This window comes from Dicentrarchus labrax, unplaced genomic scaffold, assembly GCF_905237075.1.
Source record: "Dicentrarchus labrax unplaced genomic scaffold, dlabrax2021, whole genome shotgun sequence".
In the NCBI taxonomy this organism is placed as follows: domain Eukaryota; kingdom Metazoa; phylum Chordata; class Actinopteri; family Moronidae; genus Dicentrarchus; species Dicentrarchus labrax.
In genome coordinates this window covers 23,669,003-23,696,471 of record NW_026136722.1, presented here as the reverse complement: position 1 = coordinate 23,696,471, position 27,469 = coordinate 23,669,003, and the positions used below count along the sequence as shown (strand labels likewise).

General features: G+C 40.0%; 1 protein-coding gene across 5 annotated transcripts in view; it reads left to right on the top strand.

The window, feature by feature from the left end:
- LOC127355770 (thyroid hormone receptor alpha) overlaps positions 1-20,059 on the top strand; it is a 120,469-nt gene extending 100,410 nt beyond the window's left edge. For all 5 annotated transcript variants that reach the window (XM_051386954.1, XM_051386952.1, XM_051386953.1 and 2 more), the window contains 5 exons: positions 1,401-1,548; positions 4,558-4,763; positions 7,320-7,466; positions 9,092-9,350; positions 10,319-20,059. In XM_051386954.1, the coding sequence (XP_051242914.1) occupies positions 1,401-1,548; positions 4,558-4,763; positions 7,320-7,466; positions 9,092-9,350; positions 10,319-10,569 (1,011 nt within the window). In that variant the 3' untranslated portion in view covers positions 10,570-20,059. The remainder of the gene's footprint in view (positions 1-1,400; positions 1,549-4,557; positions 4,764-7,319; positions 7,467-9,091; positions 9,351-10,318) is intronic.
- Positions 20,060-27,469: the final 7,410 nt, after the last annotated feature.

The following is a 27,469-nucleotide window of genomic DNA, read 5'->3' as shown; positions in this document are numbered from 1 at the left end:
GCCAAATCAGAGTTTACTGACAAAATGCGTCGGGTACAGCCCTAACAATTTTCTAAAACAGCTGGCACTGTAGCTTTTAGCCAACATGATTCAAACGGCAGTAAATTGTGATGTTACAGAGTACCATTTTTAGCTGTGGATTAACACATATTTGGTGCTCTATATGTGGACTGGACTCAAAATAAACTATAGTTCACACCACCACAGTGTAAATGTTCTGGTCTCCCTGTGTAAGATTTATTTGCAGCTGTTTTTCATGCTGTTCAGTAGCCAACTCTAAAACTAATAGTTTGATATTTTGGGAAATATGCTCATTTGATTTCTGGCATAAAGTTAGGCAAGAGGATGGATACCACTCTCATGTCTGTCTATTAAATACAAGGCTGGAGCCAGCAGCCAGTTAGCTTAGCACAAAGACTTAGAGCTGAGCAGTTGGCTGGCGAGCATTACAGACTCCAGGAAATTACTGCTCCTAGCCAAGAAATAGTCAGGCACATAACTCTCTGTCTCTGAAAGCTAATTGTACTGTAATACTGATTAGAAACTGAAGAAAACAGCTGCCTAAAGGTTGGAAACATGGAAAGTCTTAAAATCTAATCTACCAAAAAAAGATCATACAAATACAAATACATGCCAGGAAATAAACTTGTATTTGCTGTTATTATCGTAACAGCAACATTATTCTCCTTTTCATAAAATCAATTCATGTTTACTACACTGTACAGTAATTACTTTGGCAGGGGGCCTCTTAATGGAAGGTGTGGGTGTGTTTATTATCCAATGATTGGCGTCCTGTAGAGCGGCCTTTCCACAGCCCCTAAAAACAGCTTCAGCTATTCCCGTACCGTCCCGCCGTACTCTCACGGGAAGCAAAGCACACTGAATCCCCGCTGTGGTGCTGAAAAGCAGAAGTTTTTTTGGTATTATAATTAACTGCTTTTTAGTCTTTATGGCTGTGTGCTAAGACGGATTAGGGAGTGACCAGTTAGCAAATATGTTTTCTTTGATATGTATTATGAAGGATCTAAAAAAAAAAAAATCTTTTCTGAGATGCCTCCCTGATACTGCTTAAAATCATGTCTTTGTAAACCACTTCAAGAGTGTGATTCTAATCAAAATGCTCCTCAACTATCTATAGAGATACTCAGTCAGCCATCACTTCATTACTTAACCATTCTTGGCAAGCAATCATCCGCTTGCAATGTGATAAAGAACCGTTTAAAGCATTTGTTTTATGCTAATCAAGACACAAGAACATTTAATTTAGAAGTTATGGTCCTCAATCACTGAATGCTGTTTCTGCCTCTGTGTTCTTCTTTAGCAATTTTGCTCATTTTGTTTTCTTTCTTTCTTTTACTCTTTCTGTTTCTTCTCTATCCTGTTTCCTTTCCACTCTTCAGGGTTTCTTCCGCAGGACCATCCAGAAGAACCTCCACCCGGCTTACTCCTGTAAATATGAAGGCTGCTGCATTATCGACAAGATCACCCGCAACCAGTGCCAGTTGTGCCGCTTTAAGAAGTGCATCTCTGTGGGCATGGCCATGGACTGTGAGTTATTATATATATCATTCTTATCACTACTAGTATTTACAAAGAGATCCACAAGGTTATGGCTGCCACTGTCACTATGCAACTGTTGAAAACTCGAAATATTTTTTGCAAAGATAGGACCTTGGCTCAGTGAATGGCAATGGCAACCTTACCTCTAGTATCACTATGAGGTTGATGTTTTTGGCTTTTCTTACTGCTGCGGTTGGTAAGAGGGTACTAGATACCAGGCCAGCACTGAGAGGCTTAGATAGATCGTCTACCCTGAGGACACTGCCTAAGAATACTGTGCCTACAAGCTCAGGGTTAGATCAAACATATAACCTTGGTAGCATATGTTCACTGTAAAACCTAAAGAGTTAGTTCAACTCAAACCAACAGTTTAAATCTGTTAACTCTAACAATTTAAGCATGAAAAAATATTTGATTTGAGTGCAACTAACTAATTTATTGTTTAGGAAAGGTTAATTGTTCTTAAAACTAGTATATATATATATATACTAAGTATATTACACTCATAAACAGAATTTCTGCAAACTTATTTGAAATGTTTTAACTAGTGCTGGCAAACGATTAAAATATTTAATCACGATTAATCGCATTAATGTCATAGTTAACTCGCAATTAATCGCAATTACATACACATTTTTATCTATTCTAAATGTCCCTTGATTTCTTTTTGTCCCATTATTTTTTCTCATTTTAATGCTCTTATCAACATGGAAAAGTGGATCAGCTTGCTTTGTGCAAATGTTGTTTTTATTGAAAACAACATTGGCATATACTGTAGTGTTCAATTTCACACTAACATTCTCACTCTGAGCAAATAACCTCTCACACAATGTAACACTGTCCATCAATAAAAGGGTGAAAAAAATACTTTGTCTCACAAACAGCCCCTTCAACAGCCCTTTCTAAGGGATCAAAACAGGGCGATACAAAATAAAATTACAAAGTGCACAGGTAAGGTAAACTAGGACTGAGTCTATAGTGCAGTTAAACCATGGCTTAATACTTTCCTCAAGTTTGCTTTGAACATAGCAGTCAGTCTACTGCTCTTTATTCACCAGAGGCTCAACCCAGCCTCTTATTTCAGAAAGAATGAACAGTAACGGTTACCAATAAAAGGTAAGCCTACTACTTCTTTGCCTTGAGCCAGTTACTCAAACAGACAAGCCTGTTGACATTTTCAGACATCAAGGAATCCATCCATTTCGGCGTCTCACGCTCGCCATCCACTCAAAACGTAACGTCTACTACTCTTAAACAAGTGTGTGCGGAGTGCCTGTTGTTTTGTTTCCGGTCTAGCTAGATCCGGTGTGGTGTTGTAGTTTTTCTAACGTTACTAGTTGTTGAAACAGCATGTGAAAAAAACTACGAAGTGTGCTAGGCCAAAAAGAACTTTAATCTTGCAATAAAAAAATTGACGCCGTTAAAATGGGTTTGCGTTAACGCCGTTAATAACGCGTTAAACTGACAGCACTAGTTTTAACAGAATTGATTGAAAAGTCAGACTGCTATATGGTCCCCAATTATCTCATATTTTATTGATTGATATGATTTTTGATGTGACCGATGAGGGTTTCAATTATGAATAATGAATGTTTGTATACTATATGTTCATCCTCTCACTCAGTGAATGAATATCACTGCCCACTTTCAAATATGGACTCTATTTGGACATTGTTAGGATGTCAACATCTATGGACTACCTCTACCCCATTTATACCTGTGTTGTATCCTTGAACGTGTGAATGTATATGACTACACCTGATAAAGGGAAATAAAAAGAAAAAAAGAAAGGTCAGACTGCATCTTCTTTATAGAAATTTTACCACTTAAATTGAATGTACTCAGTTTTCTTACACTAAAGCAAATTACCTGTCAAAACAATAAAAAACAATTTACAATTAATCAATTATCATGTGGTGGTAGCCAATGCATTTCAGGACTTTGGGGCATACGTTTTTGTAATAAACAAAGTGTAATTATTTCACCAATACTTAAAATACTGCACATAAGTGCAACAATTCATTTCTGATTTGGATTTAACAATATGGAAGCCAATTTCTGCCAATGTGATGGAAAAACCAGATTCTGTAAGTCATTATAATGAGAAACTTTCTCAAAATACACTTTTGGCAACAAATTGGCTTCCATAAATTAATGGGAATGAGTGACTCAGTTTTTTGGGAGGATTAATTTATGTTACTTCTTTATTAAGATATGCTGTTAGGATACAGTATTAGACTGTTGTGTGGCTGATTACTGATGTAGAACAAGTATGTGCCACATTTGTCTGTATTATGTGTGTATGTGTACACAGATTTCTGCACTGCCTTGCGGTCTGACTAGTTAAGAAGAGAAGTAACAGCACACACACACAAACACAAACACACACACACACACACACACACACACACACACACACACACACACTCAACAACATCATCTATTTTCATGTTGGGGATGATATTAATTTAGTAGTACAGCTGCTCCTGTGAATAAAGGAAGTTGTTTCTGCTCCTCTGGATATTTTGATGAAAACACAAATTCAGAACATCTGGACTTGACTTCCACCACAGTGCACTTCAGTTCTGTTTGATTCACTATAGCAGCAGTGGTGCTTTGAATTCTGTGTTGTAATGTGTTGCAGTTGGGCCTCCTAATTAATAAATGGAGAAACAACTGTAGATATATATAATAAATAAAATATGTGCATACACACACTTTTGCATGCTGTCCAGGCTGTACAAGCTTTTGAGTGACATCATAAACCCTCTCACAAGCCATCATGGAGGGACGATCAAGAATACATTTTACACAAATAGTAGCAAAATATGTTACACTATGTTTTTACAATCAGGAGTCTACACAGGGAGTTTTATTTTGAAAACCGACATGGAGGTCTATGCCATGTAAAACAAAAATTGTTATTATTGGTATTGTTAAGACCCCCACTGTAATCTCACTGCATTAATTCACCTGAACCTTCTCTTCCCCCATCAGTGGTGTTGGACGAGTCAAAGCGCGTGGCCAAGCGGCGTCTGATCGAGGAGAATCGACAGAGAAGGAAGAGGGAGGAGATGGTTCGGACGCTGCAGACAAGGCCAGAGCCGAGCACCGCGGAATGGGAGCTGATCAGGATGGTCAGCGAGGCCCACCGGCACACCAACGCCCAGGGCTCCAGCTGGAAACAGAAGCGCAAGTTCCTGGTAGGCTTTTAGTCCGGAGCAGACTAGGCCTTCAGACAGAGCGCTGTTGCGTAATGAGGAATAGAAATGTTACACAAACAAATCAATAATGTCCAAAAAATAATGGGAAGTTAGTTATCGTATTTTGTCCCACTGATTTGGCCACATGGTCAACAGTCGCAGCAGCAGCAGCAACGTCTGTGTACACAGCCCATTCAGTTAAGATATTTAACAGTCCTTTTTCACAGACACAACTCAATCAAATCTGAATATACAGACATGATACACATTTTTAGATTCAGTGTGACCCACTCTTTCTAGTTTTCATTACTTATTAATCTGCTTAGAAATCCTATTTAAAGATGCTCCTTATAACTCCAGAACTTATCATTTTTTTAACTTGTCTTCAGTATAAAAGTAATCCAGTGATAGTTGTCTTTACATCAATGGGTACATTGCAAACAGGAATTGCTAATGGCTTATTCGGCACACTTCTTATGGTGCCAATTTGCCAAATTGTAATAAAATATAAGTGGAAAAAAACAGGGCTCTGGTTGTAGCATGATTATCCCCAAAATCCAATAATATTATGATTTATATATTCTTTTTCTTTTTGTAAATTCAGGCTGCTTTTAAACATACTTGCAAACTAGAAACTAAAGCACTGGGATGGAAAAACTCACCAGGGTTTGAGAAATGCAAACTGGTCAAGGTCAATTTGCAAGAGCTCAAAAACTTGACCAAGAAAAGTTATTGGTAACGTTATATTTTCATTAATGTGCGTCTAGATCAGGACACTCTTGAGGTAAGCCTTCATCACAAGCTTTCATTCAGATTTGTATTAATTACTTTCAGTATCCATGCGGAACTTCTGCACTCTTCAGTACTGCTTCTTTTATGTAGCTCATTATTCCAAAATGTTCCGCCGGCAGTATGTTGAAAGTTGTTCCCCGCTTCAAAAATCAAGCTAACACATGAAAGAAAGCGCCTTCGTTTCATTTTTGACAGCACTCCTTTTCATCAGCAACTCACTCTGTGCCGTCCCATGTGATCAGTGGCACGTGCAGCTGTGTGTGTCTGCACCACCATTGGTTTCCTTAAGGCAAAGGTCAGATGACAGTTACCAGGCAACCATTCCATAGAGGCAAAGATGGGTTTACAGTCAAAAACAGTTTTTGAAGGCCTGCTGACGAATTGCTGAGGGTCATTAAAGCGGCCAGTCCAAGATGAACAAAGAAGAAGAAGGATGCTAAGTGGAAAAGAACAGATTCCATATTTGGGAGAAAGTGACTCAGCCAATCAGAGCCCAGATACTACCTGTTGTTACAGCAACTTCACTGCTTTACACTTCGGGTTAGCTGTGATCTACTGAAACCAAACTTTGGAAGGTTACATCACAGGACACTTTCTGCTTGCATTACAGAAGAGTGCACATTTAAGTACAGTCAGTAAAAAACATGACTGATGTGATTTACATCATTCAGAGAGAGCGGGTTGGTTTTCAAAACTGCACTGTCGACACTTAAAACCTCACACCAGTTTTTGTGAAACTACTGAGAAATGATGGTGTTTTTTCACTATTTGTAGCATTTGAAAAGCCATTCATGAGAACAACCAGAATAAAGTAGTGTATTCCCATCCACAATCTTCTAACTGTTCAATGTCAGTACATGATTTTAGAGATTTTACAGTTGTTTTTTATACTTCAGTAGGTTCCTCGTCCCTCATCCTAACATCCTGCTGATGACCCCCAAGTTTCCCCTCTAGCGATTAATAAAGTGTATCTGTTTCCTCTCTGTTATGGTTCTCAAGTTCCCATTTGATCAAAACAGGATAGGGATCAGCTGTGTAGCTATGAATGGAAACCTGTGCAATGTTTACCACATTCTCCCAATCAGTGAGATAACCTCAGCTCTCCCCGATGTTAAATCCCCTGTCACGCCGATAAGCTGCTTTGATTGGCAGATGCTAAACGCCTTTAAAGTAGTGGTCCTCTGTTTCTGATCACACTTTATCCATGTTTGTTTAACGAAGTGCATTAGGCTGTTGGATGTCGTGCTAAAAGTGCATCGCGAAAATATTGAATGTATTGAAAGTATGCTGTTATTGCTACAACCGTCTAAACTGACTTCATTTGTCCACGTTGTACTGCAACATAGCTCATCTATTTATCTTTACATTACCCTGTTAAACTCACATGAGGTCTTCCTCAAATACAGTCTAAAATCTTAGTCTCTAATTTAAGTCTGCTCTCCTGTCTACTGCTCATACGGTCTTTGATGGTATTTAAATTGGTTCCAGACTGTTGCTATGTGAGTCTCAACATGGCAACAGTCCATATTTTAGGATCTGTACAAGCCTGTAAACCTTTTAAAATTTTAGGATTTCATTCTGTTATCCAGTGTTCCTGTCCAGCCTCACTGGAAAAACTGGAAAACGTAAAGAGAATCTAAGCTCAAAGGCGAACTCACAAGCTATCTGAGCTTTCAACCGCAGCTCACTGTTAAATATTAGCATTTCCTAATGACGTTTTCAGCCGTGAATGCTCCCGTCACCTGTGTGATGTCTTGTTTCTAGTCAGATGATATCGGCCAGGGTCCGCTGGTGCCCACTTCCGATGGAGATAAGGTGGACCTGGAAGCCTTCAGCGAGTTCACCAAGATCATGACCCCCGCCATCACGCGCGTCGTCGACTTTGCCAAGAAATTGCCCATGTTCTCAGAGGTAGGTTCAGTGGGTGTGTGTGCATATCTGTGGGTTCCAGTCTATCATCTGCCTCACTGCATGGTAGTTTAAACACTTATGGATGCTTTCATCCAGAGTTATTCACAGCGTCATTAGTGCTGACATTTTTGGCCTGGGTAGCACTCAGTCCTAAAGCTGGCACTGCTGCACCCTACATGTAAACCACACCACTTCCTCTGCCCTGTAGCTATTAATTCATGAAAGACTTTCCAAATATAAAAAGGTTTATCAGTTTAACATGTGTTTAACCCCTCCCCCGATTGTCCAACCATAGCATAGCACCCGTACAGCAGGCAGACCTGTCAAAGCGGTGTGGATGGGAGCCATGGGGCTGTAGTCAGAGCGATACTGATGCCCCCCCTCAAAAAAAAAAGAAATGTCTGCTCTAACATAAGCTGCAATCATTTGCATGTCCTTACTAGCTTACTGCAGTAACCATGCCAAGAAGCACATCATTTCATTAATTTGACCCTGATAATACAAGGACTACTAGGTCTACACTGCAATACAACAATAGTTTGTGGAGACTCTCACTGTATACTGAAGAAAGATTTCTTTTATTGTTGAGTCTCATTCCAAACGTCAGTATTTGACGGCATCTAAATGAGCTTCCACAATTAATAAAGGACCCGTTGTAAAATTTCAAATGGTAAATCTGTCACCATTAAATAAATATATAACTGTATTCAGTTGTGAATAGTGCAAAGCTTAACAAACTTTAACCCTGGTATGTTATGATTAATCTCTTTCCCTTTTAAAAATTATTCTTTATTTTTTTCTGAATAATTCTTTTCGAAATGATTGATCTGTAGACATTTTCTTTTACTTTATAATAAAAACTCCAGACTCGTCGTCATGAAAACCTACTAACGAGCTTGTTGACCTTAACGAGGTCTGCTGTTTGGGTACTCCCTCTTTCAGCAGCCTTTGTCATGCTGCTTGTCAGCTGTTATTACACCAAATAATAATCAGCCCCTTCCCCCCCACCCCCTCTCTCTCTGGATGTGATGACTCACCACTCACTGATATTGCTCTGCTCTCTACAGAAACGAGTGTGTGTGTGTGTGTGTGTGTGTGTGTGTGTGTGTGTGTGTGTGTGTGTGTGTGTGTGTGTGTGTGTGTGTGTGTCCTCGCCTGTGTTCCACCTAACTGAGTGCAGTCATCATGTATATTGTAGGGGCTTCCCGGTTACATAAAGTGTAGCAGGGGATTTGTTGGGAATAGAAAATGATAGCTCTTTCTCTGCAAGGAAGCACTCCAAGATAATGACGTTTGACATTGCAGAAAAGCTTGATACCACATCTTACTGTACATTTAAAGTTTTTTTAGTTAATGTTATATTTGCATATTTTGCCACAATTACCACAGTCCATCAGTAAAAATAAAGTGAGCAAAACATCTTCCTATCAATCTATGTCCCTCATTTTCAACTAGCAAGCAGCCATTATATTAACTTGAAAACAGATGATTCTGCACTAATCTGGAATAGTAATACTTCTCTACATCCAATCTAAAGTTCTATCATCACCTTTTAGACTGAAATTCTTTATCCGCTGATTTAATTTCCTCATATTATTTCCTGATGACCTCACGTGTTTTCCCAGCTGCCTTGTGAAGACCAGATCATTTTGCTGAAGGGCTGCTGCATGGAGATCATGTCGCTGCGTGCCGCTGTACGCTATGATCCAGAGAGCGAGACGCTGACGCTGAACGGCGAGATGGCTGTCAAACGCGAGCAGCTGAAGAACGGCGGGTTGGGCGTTGTGTCAGATGCCATCTTTGATTTGGGCAAGAGCCTGGCTCAGTTCAACCTAGATGACTCGGAGGTGGCTCTGATGCAGGCCGTGCTGCTCATGAGCTCAGGTGAGGAAGAAGTTCTGCTGCATTTTAACATTTAAACATATCTTTTCTTATTCCTATCATTTCTGATGACATTGTAGTTTTAATACTTTGTTTTTCCGATTTTCACCCAGCTCTTTTACGTCAGCAGAGTTTTCTTTTAGTTTAGAATAAAAGATGCTGGAAAAAAACTGAATAAAATATTTAATAACTGACACATAAATAATACAGTGAGTGAAGGCTTTGCTGCTTCTGAGCTCAGATCACTTAACTGGTTATAAATTCACTTTTTACATTTTCACGTTAACAACTAAATGTGTCTTTTCTTTACACCGAAGTCATATCTTCTGTAAGAACAAGGCGTTGTGTGTCTTCCTACATCAAAGGAGAACTCCACCAGTTTTACACATCCAGATCATTGATAACAGCTTGTGTTCTGTAGAGGAACTTTGTCAATTCTGAGAAAATCATATCATCATCACATTAAATTTCATTTTACTTGGTAAGTTGTCCAGATTTTCGGTGGGAATTAGCCAATTCTCGATTTTGAAAATAAAGCTTTTTGTTGATTATTACTACAATTAAAACAATTACTTACAAAATGATTTTTGTATTCAGTCATGGGATAAACATCTACTGTTTTTTTTTTTCGTGGGAGTCAGGCTGATTATATCCATGGGAACAAAACCAAGCAACCTCTGGGGCTGACAAATGAAGCTGACCAAATTGAACACACTGGGATAGAAAGGGACTATATATATAAATATATATAAATATTAAGGCCCTGACACATCTAACCATCAGTCGGGCTGTCAGTGAGCCTCTGTAGCCCTGGAATCCTGTCACTGCACAACACTAGTTCCTAGATAGTCACTGTCTGTGGAGCATGGCCACTAAGACAATAGTCTAAAAAGTCCCGAATTTACACTTCAGGAAAGATGAGGTGGAGGTTGCATCAAAGTAAAAAATGTAAATCTTCTTTATCACACCAGACCGTTCAGGGCTGACCAGTATGGAGAAGATCGAGCAGTGCCAGGAGGCATACCTGCTGGCATTCGAGCACTACATCAACTACCGCAAGCACAACATTCCCCACTTCTGGCCCAAGCTGCTGATGAAGGTGACCGACCTGCGCATGATCGGAGCTTGCCACGCCAGCCGCTTCCTCCATATGAAGGTGGAGTGTCCCAACGAACTCTTTCCCCCGCTCTTCCTGGAGGTCTTTGAGGACCAGGAAGTGTGACTTACAAAACGTTGAGCCCCCTAAAAGAACCCTGGCCACAGAAGGAAATAAATGGGTTGGCTTTTGGTAGAAGAGGAAGTGTGTGGGAAGGACAAGAGGAGAAGAAAAACTGGATTTCTTTTTTTTTTCTTTAGTGGGAACATGCCCTGTTAACTTTGTTTTTCGTCCCTTTTTTGTCAAACACCCACAAGACCCACCACCTGCCACCAGCAAACACACATCAACATCACCAGAGAGAAACACAGTGAAAAATCCAGCTTTGCTTTTTGTCATTCTGAGAGGTACACACACACACAGACAGTTGTGAGCCGTTATAGATATTCACAGATTCCAAACTCACTGCCATGAACATACAGTAAATCTATATGCAAATCTCAGCAATTAACTCTTCTTGCACCTGTATGAACAGCTGTACTCTACACTAATGCAAACTGAGGGGCTTGGTAATGTCTCTATTCCCTCCACACCCACCTGTCAACTAAAAAAAATATATTTTTAATGTCCGGGACCTGACCAGTAGCTCCTCAGACAGTCCCTATTCCCACCAATGGCGTCCCCTGTCTGCGGGTGCAGCCCACCCCCTCAGTCCACCGAGGCGCTGTGAGTGTTTGTCGACCTACCTCCCTCACGTACTGACCTCTCTATCTCTCTGTCTCACATACTCACAGAGACGCACACACATTATGTACGTGCACAGAACACACCCCTACACTCTTACCTCATACCTTGTAAAATGTATTTCCTCATTTATTGTGTGGGTGGTGGTCATTTATTGAGAAAACATGGAGCCATGTAGTCCTCAGTTACCCATGTTACCTCTTTGCTCGAGTTAAGAGAAGTTACAGTGGGAAAATTTTGTATAAAGTCCTTATCTATAATGTATCATTTACACACACACCTACATGGCACATAGTAGCAACAGTTGCTTTGTGCATTATTATGTCTTATAACTGCAGTTATAAGACAATATAGGTATGATTATAATGGATTAAAAGTTTTAAGATGTTCTGAACATCATGGTTCTCTCTGTGAATGTACTGAATGAGGAGTGTGCTTCAAGAAATGGTGTATTGATATCTACTAGGCCTTAAGGTTTGAGGTGAATGCTTGTTCAAGTTAAAGCAGTGGTTCAGCATTTTGCTTTTTTGCCAAGAGTTAGATGAGAAGATTGATACCACTGTCCCACACATGAAGCTACAGCCAGCTGCCAGTTGGCTTAGTTTAGACTAAAACTATAAAAGACTGCATAATGTCATCTCAGCTTTGTCCAAAATATAAAAACGACATATTCCAGTGTTACGTGCTATAGACTATTTCTTGGCCCCGTTTTACCTTTGGACAGAGCCAGGCTAGCTGCTTCAATGAATAAGTATATTTCCCAAAATAACAAATATGTGTGTCCAGAGTAATATATTTCGTCTTTTCATCAGATCAAAATGTTTTTTTAATACTTTGGTTTATCACCAAATACCTTCAAAACTAATGACATATCCACCAGTCTCAGCTGTTAGTGCTAATTATCAAAATCTTAGCATGCTAAACTAAACATTATTTGGTAAACTTAAGCAAGCTAAAGCAGTGATAATAAATATTTGTACATTATCAATAGTTGACTTCTTGTTTGTACTCTTACTGATCTTATAGCATTGTTTCCGGCCGCAGCAAGCAGCCGTTGTCCTCAAAAACTTTATAAAAACCCACATTATGCTAGCTCTAACATCAGAACGAGAGAGTTAGTAGTCAGCTGTGGACATACAGTCGGGGAGCACGTAGCAGCTAAAGATACAGATCTGTCCCTCAGGGGGGCTAAAAAGAAAATATTGGACTTAAATTCAACACAGCTCCAAATGAATGCTAATGCTGCTAAGTAATCGCTTGATGTGTAAATAAGCAACTGTTTGTGTTGTGTTCACAGTTTGTTTCTGCTGCCCCCAAGAGGCCAGAACAAAACATTGCTTAACACTGCTATTCTTAGCATGTTAGCATCACAACCGCTTCCATTTTACCATGGACTGCGTGTAGCTTTGTGGTCCGGATAATCGCAGTATATCTGTCTACCCTGACAGCGAGAGGCCTTACTGCCTGCTCTAACCCCATTCCTCATTCAGTATGTTCACAGAAAGCACTCTTTTATTCCTTTATATGCAAAATGGGCAGAAAGAAAAAAAGATTATATTGTTGTGATACATTATGAGCATTTTGAAAATAGTGTATCTATAGGCTACATAGGAAGTGTTTTCAACACTTCTTTCATTAAAAGAAACATTTCAAAATCACAATACATGTAGGTGCAATATATGAATACCTCTCCGACACATACCTCCTGTTTTCATTACCTCACACACACACATATTACACACACACCCATTCAGTTGATGTATTACCTCAGTTGTTTTGTTGCTCATCTCTTCTACCGGGCTGCACCACTCTTCCTGTCTCCTTATGTGTGTGTGTGTCTTCTCATTGGAGCCCCGTTGTGTTATTCGCATCGTAGCCCCGCCTCCTCACCTCCCCGCTGTCTTGTGATAGGTTCAGTGCTGGCAGACGGTGGTGGTGGTAGGAAGAGATTTTGTCACTTACCTCTGCAGGCCTCCCCTGTCACCTGTACCTGTTTCAAGTCCAGCCTGAAACCCACAGATTCTACCTCACCTCTCGTCTGAGTGCAGCTGCCCCTCTGTCTGCAACACACTGACATGCATGCACATACATACTCAAACGTACACAGAGTGCACAAATGAGTCGCCAGCATGGACCCGTTGAGTGTGCTGCTGCACTCACAGCAGGTCTTTTAAACGGGCCATGGATTAACATTTTACAGCTGACATGGCAGACTTTCTAATTTTCGCCCCTTTTTTCATTTTCATCACACACCACGTGGGACCAACAGTCACTTTGGATTCTCTTTTTATTTGGAAACCTGAAGTGACAGCGAGGGCAGGGGTGAGTTTATTGCAGTGTGCCGATTGAACTTAAAGGAAACTGTCAGAGGACAACGACAGCTGGAAGCTGGGACTCCAGTGGAAGCCATTTTGGCCCGATTGGGCCAGGCCAACGGACTGCTGTGGGTGGTGACTGGGAGGTAAATGAGCAGCAAGTGAGTCAGCAATATTCACCTGTGGATATGGTTTCATCCTGGCCGGGGAGGGAAATTGAGTGACTGTGGTGGGTAGCGATGTGATAGCAGACCGCCACACAAAAATAGGCCCTTGTTCTCGCACCTACACTACACCTGCAGATCCTTCCCTCGCCATCGCAGGAGAAATGGACACTAAGCCATTTGAAAGACTTTCTGAGCGACTGTCCTATCCCAGAAACTCACAATACGAGTTACACACTGCTGAAATAAGCTCCACCAACCATATCCCAAATTGCCATCCACTACAAATGACTATCAGGTTTTTTTCTGTTGCACTAGAACCACAATGTCTGTATCCCTTAGTAGCCCCGAACCCTTTCCCTTTAACCCACCCCCGACCCACCCACCCACATCTTTCCCTTTCCTGCCTGTCTTAAGCAGTCTTAACAATATTCTCTAAAATATGTCACACACTTGTTGAAACGCACACAGTCCGTTATCTAGTCTCTTGATTACCTGTTGGACCCAACGAGGACTGTGACATGGCCTTCAGGCGCCGCCACTCTCAGTGTTACTAATCTATGTTGCAGGGTATTAAAATAGAACCGTAAGCGCTAATTATACAGGGATATACACGCACAGCAGCAGCAGCAACACACACACAGCAATAGGATGATCAAGCAGTACCGTTTCACACCCGCCACCTCCGGGCCTTGAGTGTTTGGACTGTACTTTGCTCACTATCACTGTGAATGAAAGCCATGCTGCAACCGGGCCATGGCTCAGACAGGGAACCTGCTGGCTCAGTAAGACATGCTAATGTGCCTCACAGAGGCCGGAAATACACATATACATTATACAGTATACAGAAGCATATATTTATAGATATATAGATGTGTATATATAAATGTTAGAGTTATTGTATGTGGCATTCGATCTCTCAGTGGCTGAATTTATGCTGCCAGCTCAAATCAGATCATGAATCTGTCCGAGCTGTCATGTAGCAGAGGGTGTCAGAATAAGTTTACCCAGCTGTATTAATATCTGTAAAGTAAAGTAATATATATGCATTGTTTGCAGTTGACGTCATATTGCATTATGATGCTTGTTTGCCTTGTGTTGATCACCAATTAACCTACATAGTTTGCATACCTCTACACTACATCACTTCATATACCACAGAAAGTACCTTAAGCATAAATGCATCTGCTTTCTCCCTATTTTAAACATGAGATCAGGTCTGGTCCATATAGCTCGATAATTTTAGGTTTAGATTTGAACTGGCAGCACAGCCGCTCTCTCTCTCTCTCTCTCTCTCTCTCTCTCTCTCTCTCTTCTCTCTCTCTTTCTTCCAGCCAAATGATCACTGGAGAAATCCTCCCCCCCTCCCCCCCTGCCCGTCCTCTTAAAAACCACACCAGCACCACAGAGCACACTGCCTTCAGCCATGATCAGTTGCACCAGCATAGCAGAGAGACAGGCCAACAGTCACTGACCATCCTCCTCACCAAAAAGCCATTCTACCTGGACTTCACTGCTAGCTACGATCATGTTCACACAGCGGGCAAATCCAGTTCAAATCTGTGTCATTTTTAATCGACCAGACTGAATCTGGGTCCAGGCAATATATTAATTTGCTGTCTATATGACCATGGTCGTCATAGTGATCAGGCAACCAGGCACACAGTGTCGAGGAACACGTTTTCCGCATGACCAACCACTCAAGATGCTGCAACAAACCCGATGACACGCAGTGCTTATTCTAACTTTTATGGCTTCATGACCTCCTCGCCGTGTAGTCATGAGAGGAGGCATTGAGCCTGAGAAAGTTTCCTTTTTCTTTTCCTTCAAGATGTATCTTAATGCAAAATAGAAAAATGGATTTGATCCGCGTGTTTGAACATGACCAGGGTGGTGGTACATGAGGCAGTTTTTGCAGGCGAAGCCCAATGGAAAATGCCTCCCATTATAAAGAGCCACACGGTCAAACACGTGCGTCCTTGTTTCAGTAGAGCACTAAAAGCAGCAATGCTAAGGCCCATGAGAGTTGCCTCTCTCTCTCTCTGTACACCCTGTGTTACTTTCTGCACTTCCTACCCGAGCTGCAAAATCAGTTTTCCGCACAGTGACCACAGAATTGTGTTTTCTTCCTCTCTGTGTCCCTTAGGGTGAAGTTAGGGTTAAGTTTTATGTTTGTTTACAATAAACTAAAATGTGAAGCTCTGTCGCTGCAGCATGGCACAAAACTATAACAACCACTCTAAAGCAGGTGAACCTTCCACAAATAAACTACTTTTATTACTTACCCAGGGAAAACATTTACGTCAATAACACCTTTTCTCTTTTCCTAACATCTATCTTTTCCCGTCCTTCCATCTCTTTTCCCCCACGTTCCCATTCTAGTTCCTGTTTTATCAATCTTTTCCCAAATCTACATCCTCACCCCTGTCCCATTTCTCTATTTAACTCCTTCACTCCTCTTTCCTTCACCCCAACACACATCCCCCACGCGCGCGCACACACACACACACACACAGAGACTTGCAGAAAGCTACCCCGACTCATACAAACACTTGGTCGAGAAAGACGACAATCCCCGCAGGAATATGTCCACATGTGGAATGTAAAATACTGAAATTGTACGATTAAAGACACGGTGTGAAGTCCCACAATCATGTTGTTTTGATGTTGTTGATGTTGCTTTTGTTGTGCACCAAGTGTTCGTTGTTATGCTTATTCTGGAGCGGATGAGTTTGCAGGTGGGCTTAAAACCTTGATCGCGTGACAGACTGCTACTGATCCTTTTTTAAAAAATATTGTATGTTTCTAAAAGTGGTGTAAGGACTGGAAACCTTGAGCGATGTAAAGAAAGAGATGAAGTGACTTTATTTTGGATAGAGATAAAAAAGCTCTTTTTTTAATGATTATTCTTCTAAGTCGCTATTACTTTGCATCCGATTTTCTTGGTAAGTGAATGTCTGTCTATCTGTGTTGATGCTTTACTGTGAAAAATGGCTGTATATGCAGTGGTAGCTAGTGCTAACGTCACCCGAGGGTCATGGTTCAAATCACCTTCAGTTTAGCTGGTTGAAAAAAAAGTCTTTAAAGCTCTTTTAAACAGCCTGCTATTCAGTGTCTAAGAGATGTAATCCTATTTAGCATTATAACCTTTTAGTTGCCTTATTCTGGTTTTAAAATCAGCAATTAAATGTGTTACAATGTAGGCCCATCGGTCACGTACCATTATCTAATTTGGAGAGTTTTGGCACCAGACCTAGCTCTGCGGTGTGTATGCTAGCACTTTAATATACACTATGTAACTGTAGGTGACATGCCTTACTCTCAGAATAACCTTTTAGTACACCAAAAACACAAATTTGGCACAGGTTTGGATTCATACTTTTCAGAAATTATTTAAAACACATTCTCAGGTTTTAATACCTGCAATCGGGGTTTCCCAGCTTTTTTGTCAGGTAGCACCACCACTGCCAGGGATAGGCTGAGACAGTGGAGACGTACCCGGGTACATTCTTCCTTATGAGCCTTTAACTCCTTTTAATGTTTCTTTAAGACACAGGAGTTTTTCTAAATGCAGCTTCTGTCAGCCATTAGAGGAGCCACAGCTAACAGCTAACTAGTGGGATAGATTGACAACTTATGTATATGTAAATAACATAACCAGAACAAATTACACTGACTATCACGTGGAGTTTAATGTCACTTCAGGCTCAAGGTTTTAGGAATATAATGAGCTGCAAATGAAGATCATATCTTCTCCCAAATTTGAGTAAGTAGCATTTCTATAACCATTGTTTTGTTTTGCAGTTTGTTGCCTCCACAGGACTACAGTGTCCCATGTTCACATTCTTAGGCTAATGCCAGTCACCTATATGACAAAACAACATATTGTCTCCTAAACCCTTAGCATGCACATTGCTTAGCTCTAACAGCTGTCTGATGACTAGCCCCACTCTCACATTGGGTAAGGTGGATCAATGGGCCAAAGCCTCACAAAAGGAAATGTATTTACTTCAAAGAAACTCCAGCTAACGTCACAGAACAACACATTTGAAGCACAGATTGACTTGTACTACATGGTTTTTTAGAGGCTGTACGAACATTATTGGTGTGCAGAAGGTCACCTCACACAGCAACAGTACATTAAGTGCATTGCCACTAAATACAATTAACACCTATGTTTTCCTGAGGGACTGCAATGTAATTGGAGTGGGTGGAGGGGCGTGAACCTTATGTTTCACTATTTTAGAGTAAGAACGTCCACAGTAACATTGATACTTTATCTGGACACTCCCCTCAGAATGAAACAGCACTACTCTCCCCACAATATCTCCAAATAATGACAAAGTATAGGTACAACTTAACTTATGATTAATAACTAAGCATATCAAACAAACCTTATTACCCTCAAGATACAAATCTGGGAAGATGAAACATTGAAAGAACCCTTCCTTGCTCATCCAAAAAAAGTAAGACTACTCTCCGTTCAGCAATAAGAAAAATTACATAACCCTCGCCATCCCTAGTCATTTTCATACAGTCCCTTAAGGCTCATTATGGATGCATACAGTATTGTTTTCTGCTTCCAGTACGATTAATAGGTGCTATAGGTTACTATTTTGGTGAAGATGATTCATAAGTTCAAACTGCAGTTACGCCAAATCCATTATCCAATTAGTTTAGCTGAAAGTGAATGAACCTGAATCCTGCCTTCCACAGTTGCTTGGGCTGCATCACTTGCTAAGCTGGGTCAACAGAACAACACCCACGTCCTGATCTTAGCCTTTAGATTGCTCAAAGTGTATCTGACCTTAGACCAGAGCTCGTCTTGCAATGTATAAATCTGCCGTGTATTAATCTCAATGTTGTGATGAGAATATAGATGGGAAAAAAGCCTCACCATACAAAAAGGAAAGAGTAAAGAAACAAAAAATCACAAAATAGATACCAAAAAAAGAGATTCGTACAACTTTTCATACCTCATTGTACTGCTTTGTGCCAGAGTGACGGAGGGGGAGTGATCAGTCTGAAGCGTCCCTAAAAATAAAGACAGACTGAAAAAAAACTCAAAATGTGTTATAGAGGGTGGATGAATTTGGTAAAACTGCTTACAGAATCTTCTCTGGTTGTAAGATACATCATTGTGACAATGTAGGAAAAAAATGTTTGAAAATACATGCACTTACTTTGTTATGTCCATAAGGAGCTGACAGCAAGAAATATGAAGCCATGCTGTGAGTATTTATCATCAGCTGGCAGATATTTATTCCTTCTGTTCGTGTTCTGCCCTGATAAACCAAGAGAGGACTCATGTTTCATCAGGACAAGAGTCGGAGTGCATTGAGTAGTTTGGCCAAATGAAATACTTAAATGCAAATTAAGTTTTTTAAAATAGTCGGCAGGGGCAAAGAAATAAAAAATGGTGCTCCTGCCGCCCCCCAAAAATTATTTTAAGAGTAATGTATCCTCTTCAAGCTTTCAAATCTCCTTAAGTGCAAATATGCAATTACACTTCTTTGTGTCCAGTGTACTTTAAAGCTGCAGAAGGTAGTTTGGCATGTTTGCTGAAACTTTCATTATATCCTAACAGTAGTACATGAGACAGATAATCTGTGAAAAAAATCTGGTTCCTCTGGGCCTGAATGAAAACAACCAATCAGAGCCGAGAAAGATAGAAAAACTCTTTGGGTTGGAGCCTTGAAGAGAGTTGATTGTTGAGTCTCACTCCTAGCATTGATATTTGACGACCTGGGAAAGAGGCTCAACAATCAACTGTCTTTCTCGGGTCTCATTGATTGCTTAATTCAGACCCAGAGGAACCAGATCTCATGTACTACTGTCAGGATATAGTGAAAGTTTCAGAAAAATAACATTTTTTTTAATAAAGGTTTCCTACTGCAGCTTTAACACGGGCCAGTAAATTGTGCCTTGAACACCAAAGGTTTAGGACCCCAAGTCCCAGACTGCTATCCCTGTGATGACAATGTCCTCTCTTGTTTTTGTTGGTTGCTCCCTGCAGCTCCCCTTCACAGTGACTTTACGGCTGTAGCCCACAACCCGGCCCTAATTAGCGTATCTGAGAGACATCATGTGAGGCCCTGCACACGCAGTAGGCTATTTCCTGTTTGCAAGGCAGCCATAATTTTTTCTGGCACAGCACAGTGTTGAATGTAAAGCTGAATGAGGCGCGGGGGTCAAAGTGCCCCAGATGAGAGTTTGATGGTGTATTTTATAATGTTGGATGTGGGTTTGTAATGGGCACGGTTGTTCTTTGTCTTGTTTTCTGTGACAAATCATTCATGGCACAATCAGAGAATGGCATCTCAGTGGCTCAAAGCTGTTTGTGTTTGTGGCTATTTGACATTCATTTACAACATTAAAAATGATTTGATATCAGTTTGCCTACTTTGTCTTTGTCAAGCTGTGTGAGAATCTGACATTTAAGGTTTTATTTCTACTTAGTAGACACTACATCTGACAGATGGACGTACACACATCCAAGCTAATAAGAAGAATTTAAAAGATAAATACATTATATATTTTGGGATTAGGCTTTAGTTTTTCACCCAAATTAACTTGGACATTGTTATAAGTTCAGTCTTATGTCACTCAGCTCCACCAGCTTTCATTATTGATTCCATCAATGGGGCTCCAAATTCTATGTTTGGATGACATCATAGCTGCAGAAGCATCATACGCATCCCATTCAGGTTTCATTGGTCACAAAAATATCTGCACATGGCTCAGAGCAGGAAAATAGTTCCATATTGCTTATTTTTCTTTAATACAAGTATATCTTAAATTAAAGTATGTCATGTCACATTCACTCTAACTAATCACTGATTGATTCTTTGTATTAATGCTGCACGTCTTTTTTTTTTTTTTTTTGTCATATTTGCTGAAACTTTCCCTATATCTTGACAGTAGAACATAAGACAGGTAATGTGTGAAAAAATCTGGCTCCAATAAAACAACCAACGAGAGCCAAGAAAGATATTAAGATGCTTTGGGTTGGAGGCTTGAAGACAGTTGATGGTTTTTTTGGGGGGTTTTATGTATTTTATTTATTTTTTTCCTTTATTAGATATGACAGCTAGAGATAAACAGGAAAGAAGGGATGACACACCAAGGGTCCACTGATAGGATTCAAACCCGTGGCTGCTGCAGCGAGGACTCAGCCCTTGTACATGGAGCGCCAGCTTTACCAGGTGAACTATCTGGGTGCCCCAAGATAGTTGATTGTTGAGTCTCATTCCCAGCATTTATAGAAGCTGGGAATGAGACTCAACAATCAACTATCTTCAAGACTCCAACCAAGTGTCTTTATATCTTTCTCAGCTCTGATTGGTTGTTTTTGTCCAGGCTCAGTAGATTCTTCCAAATACCATTAGGAGCACTAGGAGGAGTCAGAAGAACCGGATTTTTTCACAGATTATCTGTCTCATGTTCTACTGTCAGGATATAGGGAAAGTGAAATATGACAAAAAGTAATTTTTATAAAAGTTACCTACTGCAGCTTTAATAAATTAAAATTATTTCTGAGAATAATTTTCCCCCAAACAAGGTAGGTCACATGTAGCCATTTTAAACAAATTGAGATTAAATTGAAAGTGTTGTAACACTGAGTTCAAATTTGAGTATGTTGATGAGATTGCTGGTGTTAAATTTTGTGTGGAATGATCTTTGCATTTCCATTATGGTTCATTCTGTTAAGTAATTGCTACACCCAGAAGCTCTTTGGCCTATGCTCTAACGCTTCTTGTTTCAGGCTTTCCACAAGATTCCTGAACCCAGCTGCAGGGATTTGCTCCCAGGCAGAGCACTATAGTGAGGTCCAACACTGATGTTGGGTGGAAAGGCCTGACCTACAGTTTTAGTCGGTTAGCTCAGACCATGAAAAACAACCCCATACCAAAAGTGTGAAGATACCCTGTTCACATAATATTTGGCAATACAGAGTGTTTTTAAAGTACATGCAAAAACTTACAACTACATTTTGGGATAATGTAAGTAAAGAGCTTTAAATATATACTACAGGTGTAGTGTTTATAGACATTTAATGTGAAAATGTTACATATTATAGCTTTAAAGTACAGCTGAGGCTAATAGTGTCTGAAATGAGCCAGTACTCTCAGTATTAGAGAGTGAAGTACTGATTTCTAATTTCTGTCCACATGAGTACCCCTACTTCTTACTGCGTACCATCACCTTCTGGTTAATCTAGCACCCCATAACACCCATGTAAGATAGTTTTTGTTTCCCATTCCGGGAAGATGCACACTCCTCTGCCTCTGACTGGCTAGTGTTCATTGCATTCATTGGTTTGGTTGGTTAGGTTCAGAGCTATATAGATATGGTCAAGGTTAGAAAAATATGTTGGGGGCAGAGCCGATCAGAGGCAGAGTAGGAGCAGAATAGGGGTGGTAATTATCACCCCCATAGCTAGCTTAACACTGAGAAAACAGCTCTGAAAATTAGTAACAAGGGTTGTGTGAATTACTGGCACCTCTTTTGGTCCATTTCTATCAGAAAATAGAAAAAATAAGCTTCAGGTTGCTTTTATGTGCCAGTCCTCTGTCTGTCTGCAAAACATTCTCATTCTCACCATTTCAGATAATTGTCAGCTGACACAAGTTATCCAACAGTGCTGTATAGTACAAACTCCAAGCCTGTAGTGAATTACAAATCCGTTATTAAACAGGTCAGATACATATCAAACTGATTTGATCAAATGGATTACATAAGGCCACATGATGCTTCATTTTACACTGAAGGCATTTACATTTTATGCTCTCACTCTTCTAACTCTTCAAACATAGTGACTCCAAATTCCATAAACAGTCTGTGTGTTTTCTTCATCTTCGTGGAATTAAAACCATTATTGAATGAAGCGCTCTCTGTAATGATACTGTGTATACGCAGTGGGTTATCTGTGCTGCACTTAAGCTAAATTTGGAAACAGACTACTAAATTATTACGAACTCTGAGGCTCATGAAAGCCAGTCGATGTCAAACATTTTTTAGGTTGTTGTGGAGGAGATGATGCAACAATGAGCAGCTTTGCTTTCCACCAATCAAAAGTCCTTCACAGCCCCCACCCCCCCCTCTCCCTCCCAAACAACACAGAAGGGCACAGCTGGTACGGAGCAGGCATGCCGCAGACTGGCATGGATATTGTGTGTGTGTGTGTGTGTGTGTGTGTGTGTGTGTGTGTGTGTGTGTGTGTGTGTGTTGTGTGTGTGTGTGTGTGAGAGAGAGAGAGAGAGAGACAGAGACAGAGAGAGAGAGAGAGAACCCCTCTTACACAGACACAGATTGACAAGCCGGGACATCCATTACAGATTTTTCCCCTCAACTAAAGGAAAAGTGCTCCAAGCAAGGCTCTAAAAATAGATCGGTGTATTTTGATGATGATGCTCATATTCACTGACATGGCTTATTATTCTAGCAAATTCTAAGGAAAGGACACGCTTGCGTCTGATTCACAAGCACATGCTGCTGAATGCTGAAGTACATCTGATTTGATTACATAATAGGTTTTATCATCAATGGATATATCACTGGAGATCAATATTTTCTGAGGTCAGATGGATGTTGGAAGAAAACCCATCATCTACTGAAAATGCTAAATAATTATGTTTTTTGTTGTGGTTGCTTTAACCACTCAACCTCCAGTTTCCTCATTTGTTTCCCTTTAAAGCAACACTGCAGCATTCTGTTGTAAGTAAACTGGACTGATTGACTGAAGTTAATCAATCAATGACTATGATATTTTTTCAACACAAGCTTATTTATTTTATATTTTATCTGTACTTTACTGTGACTGACTGACTTTCATTTTGTATTAGGGTGGCCAGATGAAATTCGGGACTGGAGAGTTGGGGGTGGACGTGGTCTCGTGGCCATATATTCTGAGTGAGGATCAATGAAGCACAGTGTCCTCGTAGTGTTTACAGGATTCATGAACCATTACACACAGGTGACAGGTATATAATATTTTCACTGATTCAAGGAGTAAAAAGATTATCGATCTACTATAATTGATGTAGACTGATAATTTAATAAAAGGGCTGTCTCACTTGAGAATTTTAGTGTTTTATTCTGGTCCTCAAGTTTGGCATTATGGTTGTCGCCATGACAGTTTGTTGGAGCCAGTGGAAGTGACGTACTGCGAGTTGAGCTTCACTCATTGGCTGCGCAGTTTTAAAATTGTCCATAGCAGGAAACAATGGCAGCTCAATTGGTCACACAATCTCAAATTCCAGATAAACAGTACACTAAAGCATACCCTGCTTTATGGTCTATTTTACTTTAAATGGGACCATCATTTACTAAATGAACATCATAATGTATGGAAGAAGGCTGAAACTAGAGATTGAGACCATAAACTCATTAGGAAACTGTTTACTGAACTAATTTCTCCATAAGACTCAATACTATCACTCTTTTCTTTTCCTTTTTTTTCAGCCAATGGAGCTGCCACCTGCTGGCCATTATACATAGAATGTATAACATTGGTTTCACCTCACAGACCTGGAAGCTCTGTCCACAATATATAATGTCAATTGTTCCCCCCCCTGCATACAGTACGTTAGTGCCCCACTTGGGCCACCCCAGTAAAAGAAGTGAGGCTACAGCATTGCAGCCAGCAGCTGGATAACTTAGTACAAAGACTGGGAAGCAGGGGAAACACTGAGTGAAATATTCAGCCCCATTCTTTTGTATGGCTGCATGATTGCATCAAATGGAAATATTTTTTTATGCACATTTTTCCAAAAATTCAACCCGGCATATTTGGTATTGTTAGAAAGTCAGGATGCCCACTTAAAATAAATTTGTGTCGATTCGAAAAATGTTTGGCTGCACATAATGACTCTGTAATGACCAACCCGCCGGCGGGGTCAGTTAAGGTTAGGGGGGGAAGATTGATGTACCAGTTAGAAATAAATTGTTTTAAATAGTGAGGATTGGCATGGTGTGTTCATACTTCACTACACACTTCCACCTGACTCCTCCAAAACAGTCTCACACACACATGCACTGGAAAACACATGGCTGCCCCTCCCCCATGGATTCATTCATGTAGACTGCTGTTATGTAAGAGAGTTACCCTCCTCTCCTAAAAGACATGTCCTGGCCTCAACTCCATGTGTCAGACCAGGACAGAGATGAAGAGAGGAGGAGGGGCAGACAGACGGAGAGAGAGAGGGGGGTGGGTGGGAGAGAGACAGGGAGAGAGAGAAAGAGAGAGTTGAAACAACAGATGAGAGGGCAAAAGAGACACAAAAAGTAGCGGAGAAAACTTCAGGGAGGGGGGGAGGCTCAACCTCCAAAGCCTGTGGAGTGCACACACACACACACACACACACACACACACACACACACACACACACACACACTTTTAATAGGACAGGAGGAGGTGCCTATTAAAAGGCCATTGGCAGGATGATGGGGATTTAGAAGGAAGCAGAGGGGGTGGAAGAGTACTAGTGAGTGATGTTTGTTTTGTTTTGATGCTGAACTGTCTACATGTTGAGGATGTTGACAGTTTTTAAAGAGATTAATTTGCACATTTCAACAAAATGTGCTTCTATAAATCAGAGACAGTGGTTATATGGCTTTAGCATACATGGCAACTCCAAAGACTGCAGTCTTAAAGTGAAATGTTCTTGGTAAAATCATTTACATCCACTGTGATAACAGCGGATGTAACAGAATACAGCATAACAGAAAGGTGGATAAGATGAATGTTACAGATGTGATGAACTGCTGCTGTAGTTCTGCTCAACTGAATTTACACTATATAATCATATATATAATATAATCATAGTTTCACTCATATTTTCGTTGAACTCATTTTAAAATCATGTTATATTTAAAATAGTTTATTTAGATTATCATTGCAATTTTTTATTCTTAAATTGGATTCCTGTTAGCTTCCTGGGGGTCCACACTAAAACTAAAATTTTAAATCACACAGTATCAATAAAACAGGGAGAGAGAAAGAAAGATAAATATAAAAAACTGAGTGAAACAATTCTACATATGAAACAATAGACAATAGTAGCCTACAATGGAAACAATAATTTAGTTGATTTTTCTTTTTGATGTGTTGACAAATTATTAAAGTGTTATTTAATTAAAATTAAAGCCCCTGTAAACATGGCTTTGAATCTGAAGTATTTCTTTAAGAAAATAATATAATGGCTAAATAATATATTTTTACTGTCAAGAACTCAGCTAATCTACTTTAACAGGACCGTGGGCGTGTGGGTTGATTTGATTGGCAGTAGCCTGGCAACAGGAGCAGACAGTCTCATGACATTCTGATTCAGATGTAGTTAAATCCTGATTGGTGACATCATGTTTCTCTGACCCAGCCCCGCCCACGTTAAACCAACAAGAAAAAAAGAGACAAGGCCAGAGAGATATCTCTTGTGTGAAATCATCAAAACTGTTCAATTACAAAGCTTTACAATTTTAAAACTGCAGTAGGCAACTTTTATAAAAATAACTTTTTGTCATGTTTCCTAATTTTTTCACTATATCCTGAGAGTAGAACATGAGACAGATAATCTGTGAAAAAATCAGGTTCCTCTGGCTCCTCAAGTTACTTTAAAAAAAAAACACACACATTCTATTTTTTTAAATGTATTTTGTTTGGTGCAAAATAATGGGAAGGGGCCCGCAAATGCATTTAAACAGCTGATAAGAAGAGAGCAGGTTGTGCGGCCTTATTAAGATGATATTAAATGATGATATAAAAATCTTGTTAGTGGTGGAAATATTCTTAGAATGCTTTCTTGTAGTACTTGAACGTTAAAGTGCCCCCTTGATAGACGACAATACCAGCAGTGGCCCTAAGCAAATTTAGTTTGAGACCCCTGTTTTAGAGCCACAGAAGTCTGTTTACTGTTTTATAAACTCCTCTTAATGTGTACAATTGGTTGGATTGCCCCTTTAAATCCTATATGTGTACATTCTTTGTTCCAATGTATATAAAAATGAAGTGTAATATAGAAACTACTAAGGTAAAGTTGAATCATTCTAAACGTTAATGTGCAGTTTGAATTGGTGACCCAGCTGATCACTGGTGCAACTAAAGTGGTCCTACTGCTCCCTCTACAGGACAAACTGATTACTAACCAGCAACAGTGGTTTCCAACCTTTTTCCCTAATGTACCCTCACAGCCCTGTCGGATGAACTAAAGTACCCCTTGGAACAACACTTACTTAAAGCAATCTACAGTATTGAATCCACTACGTTAGGTCTTTTGAGATTTTTCCTAATAGTTTCAGCTAGCAATTTTAACAATGTGTCCACTACTTTTAGCTTTCTATTTAAACATTTAAAGGACCAGTGTATAGGATTAAGTGACATCTAGTGTCTGTATTTGGCGACCCGGCCTACAGTGGCAGCAAAAAAAAAAAAGCAAAAGGCCCTATCTACGGCCAGTGGTTGGTTTGTCTGTCCTGTGCTACTGTAGAAACAATCTTTCTTTGTTTTGTTTTTTTAATGATCAAATTTAAAATGTACAAACATTGCATTACATTGTACAATATTTCCATATTTTAACACTGAGAAATGATCATTTTAACCTACCAATATTAACCAATAATAAACAAAGACACAAAAAGAGAAGAAGATAAAAAAGCCAATGGTAAATGGACCTGTACTTGTATATTGCCTTTCTAGTCTTCCGACCACTCAAAGCGCTTTTACACTACGTGCCACATTCACCCTTTCACACACATTCGCTCATCAAACAGAAACTAACATTCATACACATTCACAGCAATGTGGGG